General features: G+C 33.4%; 1 protein-coding gene across 1 annotated transcript in view; it reads right to left on the reverse strand.

The window, feature by feature from the left end:
- Window positions 1–9,251, reverse strand: part of LOC106470824 (transcription factor CP2-like) — a 43,655-nt gene extending 34,404 nt beyond the window's left edge. Inside the window, exons 1-3 of the mRNA XM_013931395.2 lie at window positions 9,113–9,251; window positions 1,858–1,976; window positions 525–584 (exon numbers count right to left, since the gene is read on the reverse strand). Of these exons, the coding sequence (XP_013786849.2) occupies window positions 525–584; window positions 1,858–1,973 (176 nt within the window). The 5' untranslated portion in view covers window positions 1,974–1,976; window positions 9,113–9,251. The remainder of the gene's footprint in view (window positions 1–524; window positions 585–1,857; window positions 1,977–9,112) is intronic.
- Between the last annotated feature and the right edge of the window lie 3,526 nt (window positions 9,252–12,777).

Here is a 12,777-nt window from a genome sequence, read left to right on the forward strand (position 1 = left end):
TGAAACAAGTTACAAACTGTTATAGTGACTTTCTAAGATCCCAGGAGTGTGTGTGTAGATACTGCTATGAAACAAGTTACAAACTGTTATAGTGACTTTCTAAGATCCCAGGAGTGTGTGTGTGTGTAGATACTGCTATGAAACAAGTTACAAACTGTTATAGTGACTTTCTAAGATCCCAGGAGTGTGTGTGTGTGTAGATACTGCTATGAAACAAGTTACAAACTGTTATAGTGACTTTCTAAAATCCCAGGAGTGTGTGTAGATAGTGTCATGATACAACTTAAAAACTGTTATAGTGACTCTTTGAGACTAGACGAATGATTTAACTACGATACAACTTACAAACTGTTACATTTCTGTTCGAGATCACAGGAGCATTTAATGTCAGGATCACCTTACAATTAGCATGTCAGTATCCACAATTCTATACTTATAAACATCTTGTACATTAATTCTGAACATTAAAGTTTAGAGTTTCTAGTATGCATACAACAGTTTTAAACATTACATTTTGTACTTACCCATTTGACTCATGTTCTTGTTTCAAACTGTTTAGGGTTGGTAAAGCCATCAACGTTTCACTACAATATGGAAGAAAATCAAGTAAAGCGTACCTCTTTGTTAACAGATTATCAATTATAAAGCTGGATTATTTGTAATGATAACTGACTATTTATCTAAAACAGATTACACAATACACATAAAGCTATGAGTCCCAAATTGTAAGTTATAAGTACTAAACAAACATTTTTTACAACATCGGTTGTAACCAGTATGACTTTAAATATTAGAAATTTGTGAACTCTAATGTCGAGTATAACAATGCTTGGAAGTGTACACTTTCTTTGCCGTGAAAAATAAAAAGGTTCACTTGAACTAGTCTGTATGTGTATACCGTGTTCTGAGAGACTCCATATTTTGAACTGGAGCATTTATCAGCTGAAATAATTAAGAAATTTCATACAGTAGAATTTTATACTAGTCTTCTTTGATCAGAAAAAAATTACCATGTTGAATTTCTAATATTTAAAGTCATACTGGTTACAACTGATGTATTTCTAATATTTAACGTCATACTGGTTACAACTGATGTATTTCTTATATTTAAAGTCATACTGGTTACAACTGATAAATTTCTAATATTTAAAGTCATAGTGGTTACAACTGATGTATGTCTAATATTTAAAGTCATACTGGTTACAACTGATGTATTTCTAATATTTAAAGTCATACTGAGTACAACTGAAAAATTTCTAATATTTAAAGTCATACCGGTTACAACTGATGAATTTCTAATACTTGAAGTTATACTGGTTACAACTGATGAATTTCTAATACTTGAAGTTATACTGGTTACAACTGATGAATTTCTAATATTTAAAGTCATACTGGTTACAACTTGTGTATTTCTAATATTTAAAGTCATACTGGTTACAACTTGTGTATTTCTAATATTTAAAGTCATACTTTTAACTGCAATAATTTTTTCCAGTGTAAAAGTAATCTAATATTCCTACAACAAAAGAAATTTCTCATTCAAAAACAACATTCTGTAACTACATCTCTATCTGATCAGGACAAATTGGTCAATTGTACCACAATAAATCATGTTTTCTTCCAACTATGCATGTTAAATGTGGTTAGGCATTTAAAGATCACTTTATATGATTAGATAAAAACAAAAAAAGAACATGTATGTTTGAATTTAACAATGTCTCAATAAGATGCATCATTCATTATCCTAAATGTATGTTCTTTGTTCAGTTTATCAGATGTGCGTTTAAAGACTTATGTGTTGTTTAATTGGTTGATTATCTTATGGTCTTAGAGAAACAGATTTTAACTCCAACTTACCTCATGTTGAAGGAACCAGTGCCTAACTCCATTCCCAAACCTGAAAGGCTTCCTTCAAAGTCAGCAGCAAGTGCATTGTCAATACTGTCAACATGCCACTGATCAGAGTTGGTCATAATCTAAAAATAAGAGAAGTAGTAACGGTCAAGAAGGTTTTTACACCTGTCAGCACATAGTGGATTAGTAGTTTACATATGTTCATATCTATAATTTTTAAAAAAGTTGCAGGTTTTTGCCATAAGATATTTAACTTCACAAAAAACGTTCCTCTCCCTGTCTGAAAGTTCTCTAAACAGATTTTGGTGCTCTACAATGAAAGAGTCAAGACCTGAGGAATTACATTGATTAGTGTCATTTAAATTTTTCAATTAACTGCAATGATAATAAACTCGATTCACATCACAAAAAAGATCATGCAACAAAATAAGTGTTTCCAATTATTACTATTTTTTATTATTCCAACTATTCAAGTAACTGAAATATCGTTATTGTGATTTCTCATTTATTTCTAGTTAATTCACATTTGTTCAGCTTAATCAATTAGTTTAACTAATCAAAATTAGGGTTTCCAATTATTACTATTTTTATTATTCCAATTATCCGTGTAAACAAAATATTGCCACATAAGTTAATATTTTCTTAAATTGAAAATGTATTTCCAGTAATACTTACCTTCTCTCATGCTACAGTTATTATTTGACTGCCAGGGTTTTATCCTTTGCCCATCTAAACATTGATCTGATTTTTTTCTTTCTTGCTCCAGTCTTTCATACCCCACTTAACTGTCCTTGGCGATATTTGTCTCATGACACTCTCCACCTGTGTCAATGCACCCTCTGTCCAGGTACTGTATATAAGCACCTCATTCAGATAATGTTATCACTTTTTCAAGACTGACTCAATCCACAGTCTTTAACACTGGCTCTTAGTGGGGAGGAAGGGTGGGAGAGTGTGAAAAGAGGTAAGTATTATTGGAAATATATTTTCAACTTAAGAAAATGTTAACTTCCAAAACATACTTACCTTCTCTCACACTTACAGCTAGAATCCCACACTGATAAGGTGGGAGGGGTGGGGTGATGGTGAGGTCATTATCCATACAGAAAACATCTGCATAGCTCATGGGTGTGTTAATAGAAGAATTGCACCCTAGTGGGGAAACCACACTGCATCCAGAACAGGTATGCCCTTCACTTGGAACTTAATTCATGTACTGTGGGTAGAACTTTACATGATTTATCATCAAAGCCGAGGTTCCACTACTCGGGGTTAGAATTATATGGCCATGGTCCCTATATTTCACGGTGATGGCTGAGGTAATTGAATTGCAATATATGTACACTTATGAGTGGATCCCAACCTGTAGCCATAGAGTGAAGCATTTCGAGCCACCTGAATTATGATGAGAAGGTAAGCAACACTGAAGTGGACAAACTTTCTCCTCAGCCTGAAGAAGTTTGAAAGGCAACACCCTAGGCTCGAAATAGCAGGATCACGTATGCCTTACTCAACCTGAGGAAACAGAACCCATCTGGTCTGGAATTATGAACACTAAGATTGAGTCAGTCTAAAAAAAAAAGTGACAACATTATCTGAATGAGATGCTTATATACAGTACCAGGATAGAGGACACACTGATGTCGGTGGAAAGTGTTACGAGACAAATATCGCCAAGGGCAATTAAGTGGGAAATGAAAGACTGGAGCAAGAAAGAAAAATCAGACCAATGCTTAGATGGACTAAATAACAATGTAGCTTTAATTTACTTTATTGCTTATTTATTGCAAGCTACAAACTTAACCTGTGTTACTAAGAGTAAGACTGCTTTAATGAAAAAATTTACAACAAGTTAATATTTATTATTCACTAAGAAAAAAACTTGATTGCTGAATAACTTGCCAGACTTGGACTAATAACAGTCAAACAACACATAAAACAGATAAGTCGTTAATATAGTTACAGTACTTCTGTTTAATTAGAACTAGCTTTAACTAGATAGAAAACACTGAAAAGGGAAAACAAGTTGTTTCACTTATTGATTTGTCAGCATGTGTTTCTTCTTAACTTCATTTAGTTTATTAGTTGTCAAAAATCTGTTAGGAGAAACCGGAGAAGGGTAATAATAATTTTTTAAGCTTGTTACATACAACTATTTGGAATTATAAAACTTAATCCTAAATTATTATATCTGAAGATGTCTATCATATTAAACTAATGGTAGTTGAACAAGATCAATAAAAAAACCTACCACAAATGACCCAGCTCTAATTTAGAGTATCCACACTGTTAAAATGATTACTAACCAAATATCAGTATGGTATATCAAGATACAAACCACTCTGTCCTGGTCATTACATAATTAAAATGACCATGTATCACTTTAAACCAGTGTTAAAAAATCTGTCCTGGTCATTAAATAACTAAAAATGACGAGGTATCACTTTAAAACTCTGTTCTGGTCATTACATAATTAAAACGACCATGTATCACTTTAAACCGGTGTTAAAAAATCTGTCCTGGTCATTAAATAACTAAAAATGACGAGGTATCACTTTTAAAACTCTGTTCTGGTCATTACATAATTAAAATGACCATGTATCACTTTAAACCAGTGTTAAAAACTCTGTCCTGGTCATTACATAACTAGGAGGAACTGAGTATCATTTTCATTAATCAAGTTGCAAACCACTCTGTCCCAGTCATCACGTAAGTAGCAAAAAACAAAAATTAGGTTTCTGGTACAATGTTTTCATAAGATGGCAGGTAAATCACCCACCTTCTATACTCTGAAATATTAAAATCATTACCACGAAAAATGTAAAACAAATTTTAAGTAAGAATTTGTTGATATGACTGTACTGTTACTGGTTAAGTCAATAAATCACAAAATGCTTACAGTAGAAAGAATTCAAAATTTACTGAGTAGTTTGACTACTTCAGAGTGAAAATAGAAAGTTCTGGTATTTATAATAATAATCCTAATGTAAATAAAAGTATAACATATAAATATATAATGTAAATTCATAGATTTATTTCTTTTTTCATGCTGTCATATTGTTGTTAAAAAAAAGAAAGGAGACCAGAAAATGTACAAAATAGTGTTCTTGACTATCTTGATTTAATTCTTTTTGCTGCAGCATCCCCCCCCCACCCCCAACCAAGTACCACAACATGTAGTTAAGAATTAAGGTAAGAGCAGACCATTTAACCTGTTAATATGACCAAGACACTATGTGTAGTTATGAAGCAGGTGACGGCACACCATTTAACCTGTTGATACGACCATGACACTACGTATAGTTATGAAGCAGGTGATGGCAGACCATTTAACCTATTGATATGGCCTGGACAGTATGTGTAGTTACGAACCAGGTGATGGCAGACCATTTAACCTGTTGATACGACCATGACACTATGTATAGCTATGAAGCAGGTGATGGCAGACCATTTAACCTATTGATACGGCCAGGACAGTATGTGTAGTTACGAAGCAGGTGATGGCAGACCATTTAACCTGTTGATACGACCATGACACTATGTATAGCTATGAAGCAGGTGATGGCAGACAATTTAACCTTTTGATACGGCCAGGACAGTATGTGTAGTTACGAAGCAGGTGATGGCAGACCATTTAACCCTATCGCCATGAATATCCTTTACTGCACATGACACAAGGTTTTAGTGTCTTACATTAAAAATTTTATTACATTACATTTTGTTTATGTTATACCAATTAGAATAGCATAAAAATCTTAGTTAATAATCCATATTTTAATAGTATATAAGATTTAAGTTCTTAATTCTACAAGGCAATATTAAAAAGAAACCTGAATTTCTACTAGTGTGACCCATTTTCTCATAGCATGTCATCATCAATACTTTATGCACCATCCCTCGAAAAAGTATGAAATTAAACATAAATTATTCTCTATAAAATCGTTATTTCTCAGAAAAACCATAATTTTTATAGCCTTTACTTTTGTTTGGTTACAGAGCTATCGAATAGAAAATCAGACCCCTCCTAGCACATCCTCTCTTTCAGAATTTGTTGATAGTTTTCTCTTACATTTCATCACATATTACCTGAATGGTTAAATGTCAATTTCACTCACAGTACAAACATTGTTCCCGTGGGAAAGCCAATAACTAACTTGGATGAATTTGTAATGGTTCTTGTTGCATGGTTAAAAACCCAGGAAAATTTTGAGAAGTAAGTGAATTTGTCTACTTTTTGCATGTTATTAGTCTATATTGTTTAGTACATTATTTAATTAAATAAAAATTACTAAGTGTGATACTATCTATAGTATAAAAAATTAGGGTTAACTCTCTTCAAAACCTGACAGCAAGAAAAAAGAAGATTGATTAAGTATTTTATTTCTTGTTTTTAATGTTTATTCTTTATGTATAATTATAAAAGTAACTAAAATGTAAAGATAGGAATCCTTTTAGGTTTGTTAATATTAGATTAGGTAAAATAAATAAATAATAATAATAATATTATAATAAAAATGTTCCATACAACACATGAGAAGCTCGTGGATAATGTAATTCATTAGTGTAACGTGAGCTGCATGTTCCCCGAGTGATTTACAACTTATAACGGTGCAGATAGTAGTTAGACACAGTTCAAAGGGCAATAATACAGTAAAATTTAATTATAAATAGATGTATACTGTTACAAACTTAGAGTTCCTTAGGATAAACAAATGTAGTTTCATGTTACAATTTGAAGTCATTCTAGAAAGAAAAAAGGGTAATTTGGGTTTATTTCAATTGTCCAATCCTGTTTTGAGATAGGGTAGAGAAAATAACTGATAAACTATAAAACATCTTCTACTAACTGCCAAGTAACTGTATTTAAAATTAATTAATTATGACATGTTACTAAAATCAGTCAAATAAAAGAAACAAACCTCTGCTTCTCATTCACAATTCAATTAATTTATAAGTAATAGATTACTTGTCTGCCAGCATGGCATGGTCTTCAACCTGAGAAACCTTAACAAAACATTCAGTGTTTTCATAAGCTGAAGTACAAACTTTATAAGCCTTATGTTATGTTACAACAAAGGTGGGAAGATTAAAGTTATACTTCTTTTGTTTTTTTTCATACAACCAAGTACTGAACACTCATAATCTCAAAGTCTTTGCAGTTTGGTGTTAATGTAGATGATCAATGTTTTAGCAAAAGAGAACTTGGCATGATGTTTGTGCTTGCTGTGTGCAAAGTGTGGCCTAGTGGTTAGTGCTATGTGCAAGAATATGGGTGGTGTGGCCAAGTGGTTAGTACTTTGGACAAGAATAGGGGTGGTGTGGCCTAGTAGTTAGTGCTTTGAGTAAGAATAGGGGTGGTGTAGCCTGATGGTTAATACTTTGGGCAAGAATAGGAGTGGTGTGGCCTAGTGGTTAGTGCTTTGGGCAAGAATAGGGGTGGTGTGGCCTAGTGGTTAGTACTTTGAGTAAGAATAGGGGTGGTGTAGCCTAATGGTTAGTGCTTTGGGTAAGAATAGGGGTAGTTTGGTCCAGTGGTTAGTGCTTTGGGTAAGAACAGGGGTGGTGTGGCCTATTGGTTAATGCTTTGGGTAAGAATAGAGGTGGTGTGGCCTATTGGTTAATGCTTTGGGTAAGAATAGGGGTGGTGTGGCCTAGTGATTAGTGCTTTGGGTAAAAATAGGGGTGGTGTGGCCTAGTGGTTAATGCTTAAAGCTTGTAATTGAGATGGGTATCAGCTAATAGCTGGGGATTAACCTACCAAGGTCTGGCAACCTGTCCTGAGGCATTTTCATCCACCTGTGTCAAAGGAAGTTCGAGCTAAACACTAGTCCTGTATGCCTTAAAAGACAAAATTTAATTTACTGTGCAAGAACACCCCTTCATTTTTAAAACATTCTGAGGGAAAATAAAATAAAGAGAAATGACAGATTTTCTTTTCCCACATAAAATGGATAGTCTCAAGGTTTTCATCCTCAATGTTAATACAGACATTAAATGTAATGGTATAACACTGGGAATGGTTTTCATGCTGGTTCTATGTAAGAATAATGCTGGCATGACTTAGCAGTTAGCACTTTAGACTTGTAGACAAAAGTGTGTGGGTTCAAAGGTTACCTGTACTTACTCATTGTGTCCTCAAGGCATTTTACCCAAATATTTACTTCGCTCTACCCAAGTATAAAATGTGTACCAGCTAATACTGAGAGCTAATTAGAAAGAACTGCCATCCCATCCAATGGGAATGTGAAAACAATACCCTCAAGTTAAAGGAAACTCTATGAGTACTCACACTCAGTATTATGCTTATAGTGGGTGTTGGAGAACAGGTGTATCCAGCCCTCAAACATCAATCTAAGTCATTATATGTGGTTAGTTTGGATGCTAAAATTAAAAAATAAATCAGTTTTATGTAAATTTTGACTGTTCTATACATATGATTCAATTAACATGCCCCCCAGATCCTTCTAGTATAGCTTTATGGCTTCAGTATTGCCCATGAGAATTATCCCGTATTCAAAACCTCCTTGGCAGAACCCTGCATGCCCAGTGTCAACTTAGAAGTTAGATGATAAATACAATGCTAATACACAATTGGTACAGTTTCATGCTGTATAATTTAAACAACACGCCTATATACATTGTAAAATGTAATGATATCAATAAATTACCAATATACTAAAACAAGGAAACCAGTAAGCTGAGATACCAGATGTATATTGATTAATGTGGATTTAACTGCTGTCATTGTATTACTATTAGTATACTATTACTATACTATCATCTTCACGACATTCACTAAGTAGTAAATCACGTAGGATCAGTAATTTAATAAGGAATTTAATCTTAAACGTAAAGAACAAAACAATCCTAATGCTTTCGGAAGGTACACTTTTTTCTTCATACAGGTTAAGTTGAAGTTGAAGACTGAAATGTACGCTAAGCCTAAAACTTGAGTACGCCGAAGTTAACCAAAACAGGGTAATTAAATTCTCAACCTCATTTCGATTATCTTAAATAAATGTGCATGTACATGATAATTATCACAAATACGATAATAAAATATAACTTAAAAGAGAATTTTTAATGCAAATACATCTATATAAAATCACGTATAAGTTATAACCTACTGTTTAACTTTAAGGCCTAATCGCCAAGTGTAATACTACTACCAGTACGTAACTAAATTGTCATTTCGTCTTAATCTTAAGCCTAACACATATTGTATAAAATAATAATATATACAAAAAGAAAATCCTACCAGATCCTCTTCTCACAGTTTTACTTTTACTAAGATTCTATATAATGTAAGATAAAACACCAAACAATCAAAGAGACATAATTTTATGATTTCACTAAATTATATTGTGCAAGTAGAAGGTCTTCATTTTCATTTACTCGACATAGGTAAGTAAGAAAAAATACACAAACAAAAAAAAGACAATTTTAGAATTTCACCACATTCTATTCTGAAGTAGAGAGTTCTGCGTTTCATTTAGCCTATTTTAGGTAAGTTAAAAAAATTAAACTATTGAAGCTTTAAAATTACGACACTATCTTATTAAACTTGAAACACCTTGCTACACGGGTACACAAATAGACATGTGGACATTGATTTTACACAGGCCTGCGATGGTTTATTGTCTTGAAATTTTTTACATGTTCTCCAGTAATTACAGTAAGCTGAATCCGAAAATGATATCCATTTTTCTCCATCACGTACATATTTTTCACAAAACGTCATAGGTACTTTGGTATAAGTGAATCATTTTAATTGAAATCAGGTTACATTTTGTTATGCTTAAAATGTTGACAACCACTGGCTATAAATTTCTCTAGACCAATCGCGACGTGAGAGTCTTATCGATCGTTCTAGAACCCACGAGAAACTCACCGCTAGTATATAAACGGTTAACAGGCCGCATGATGTGTTATTTCTGGATAGTATTTGTTTGTGCATGCACTCTGACATTATGTTTTTCTTTTCAATATTATTTATTCATTGCTATGGCAACGAGAAGTTATGTAAATGACTCAAACGTATTCTCTTATATTTGTGGTAAGTTTGTTGTAAAGAAACCAAAACAAAACATTACAGAATTCGCCAAAAAAGTATATTATGCGTATTTTGGAATGAAACTTGGGGACCAAGACAAATCATAGTGTTATGTATTTGCTCGTTTGTTAATTTCCGGTATAAATTCTTTCAGAGGAACTTCGATGATACAAGTCCTTTCTTAATTAAAACTAGTTTATTCTTTCTTGATACAACTTTTAGTAATATACAGAATTTCCACAGTCATTTTAAACTTAACAACCTTTATAACACATGCTATAAATCACAGCGATTCACACACTTTACTTATGGTGCCTACTGTTTGCTTGACTCAATTATCTCTCTCTCTCTCTTCAGTCAATTATTTCCATCGTGCTGGTTTTCTCGCCAGACTTATATACTAAAAAAGAGGGCACCTTGAACAAACTTGGCCTCCCCGATAATTCATGATCCTTCCAGAAACTCCAGCACACATGCTCCCAGCATCACGCGACTTCTGCTGTCATAACAATAGGCTCCACACAAAGTTTGCACCATTTGTGTCGAAGAGTTGAGACAATGGACTAAAGGTAAGAAAAATTCTTTGCCTTTTGGAATTCCAATGGTCTGGGGTGAGCTTAAAAACCACGGAGATGACTGCTATTTTTACTCATATAACATGCAAGGCAACAACATTCGAAATAAAAATGAAATTACTTATCCAAACCTTCAATCTGCTATAAAACCTGTTATTCATGGACCTGGTGTATCTGTACCTACTCCATCAGAGACTCATGATACAATTTCATCTGATTTTAAATCTGATGTCAATAGAAATGATGTTAGGGATTGTTTTCAACCTGAAACGTCTGGTGAACCACAAATTTTCACACAAGGTGAACTTAATGATTTGGTGAGAGATTTGGGCCTTCCAAATAATTCTTCTGAGATTTTGGGGTCCAGTCTTTGGGCTAAGAACTTACTTTCTCCGGGGACATCATTTTACTGGTACAGAAATCATGAGAAAGAGTTTTTACCATACTTTTCGCAAGAAGGTTCACTAGTTTATTGCAACATTATTGTTGAATTAATACCAATGCTAGGAGCTTCAGTCTATGAATCAAGTGAGTAGCGATTGTTCAAAGATTCCTCCAAATGAAGTCTAAAAGGTGTTCCCCCTCACAATGGTAACATATATGAATCTGTTACTATTGCTCATTTGGTTCACTTGAAGGAAACGTACGAAAATCTCGAACTTCGTCTTAATAAGGCAAATACAAAGAACATGGTTGGCTACTTTGTGGAGACTTAAAAGTCCTTTCATGTTGTTGGATCAACAATCCGTTTATACAAAGTTTCTATGTTTTTTTGTGTGAATGGGACAGCACAGCACGAAATCAGCACTGGATAAAGAAGCAATGACCACACAGAGTCAGCCTGATACCAGGATAAAAAAAACATTGAACGTGAAAGTTTGGTTGACAGAAAGAAAGTCCTATTACCTCCACTTCTCATAAAACCAGGCTGATGAAGGAGTTTGTAAAGGCCTTAGACAAAAATGGCGACTGTTTCAAGTATCTATGTGGGCAATTCCCAGCTCTATCAAAAGCTAAACTTAAAGAAAGGATTTTTGTTGGGCCTCAGATTAGGAAATTGACTGCACATGAACAGTTTAAAAGGACAGGGAGAAAAGTTGAAAAAGAAGCTTGGATTGCCTTTAAAGATGTTATTGACAAATTTTTAGGAAACAACAAGGACCTAACTTACGAAACTATTGTCAATAACATGCTCGATAAATTTATAGAGTTGGGTTGTAATATGAGCTTGAAAGTTAATTTCTTACACTCACATATTGACTATTTCCCGGAAAATCTCAATGCTTTCAGCAAAAAACAAGGGGAAAGGTTTCATCAAGACATCAGGGAAATGGAAAGGAGGTATCAGAGAAGGTGGAACATCAGCATGATGGCTTATTACTGCTGGTCATTGAAATGAGATACCCCAGCCTCAATACATAAAAGAAAAAACACAACAGGTAGTTTTGAGACTAAAATACATAGATTTCACAAAAAAATCAAGATGAATGACGATGCCTTTTCGTTTGCTATCAATGTTCTTCCATTTTGTTCAGTTTGTTATGTATTTTGTTAAGAAACATAATAATAAAGAATGTTCATTGTGGTAAACGAAATAATAATTTGATCTAAGTAAGAGTTTTTCTTCCTGATTTGTAACAAATCCTCACGAGATAGAAAAAAAGTAATATTATTTTCAAAATCTGCATTATGGAAAATCCGTTATAAAAACCAAAACTACGTTTATGATGTTTCAATTCGCAGGCCTGTGTTATCTAAGGAATATTAGAACACAATTGTTAATGATTATCAATAAAATATTATTAACCTCAGAACAGATTTCTAGCAAAATTAAAGTATGGGTGTAATTTAGTTACACTCTATTCGATGTATTCTGCTGAAGATCACGTAATTTGTTTTAATCCAAAATTGTTATAATGGTAGTTAAATTATAACATAACGTTTTGGGATAACATGGGACCTATTGGTCCACCTCGGCTGTTCCATTCTCTAAACTAAACTAAAACTATTAATAAATAGATTTTAAAAAATCTTAAAGCCAGTCCTTATCATTCATGTATTTATCAAGCCGTCTGTTAAACTCACATAACTTTACTGCCTCTACAACATCAGAAGGCAACAACCCTGTTAGAAAAATAAAACTGTCTTAGCTGAAAATGACTCTTACCCCGCCAGAAGTTATATTTGTGTCCCTAGTCCTACTATTCTCACTATTAAGTATGAAAAGATGATGCATAAACACTATCAAATCCCTCTACAATCTTAAATACCTCAATCAGATCCCCCTAACTCTTC

This window comes from Limulus polyphemus, unplaced genomic scaffold, assembly GCF_000517525.1.
Source record: "Limulus polyphemus unplaced genomic scaffold, Limulus_polyphemus-2.1.2 Scaffold4238, whole genome shotgun sequence".
Lineage (NCBI taxonomy): Eukaryota > Metazoa > Arthropoda > Merostomata > Xiphosura > Limulidae > Limulus > Limulus polyphemus.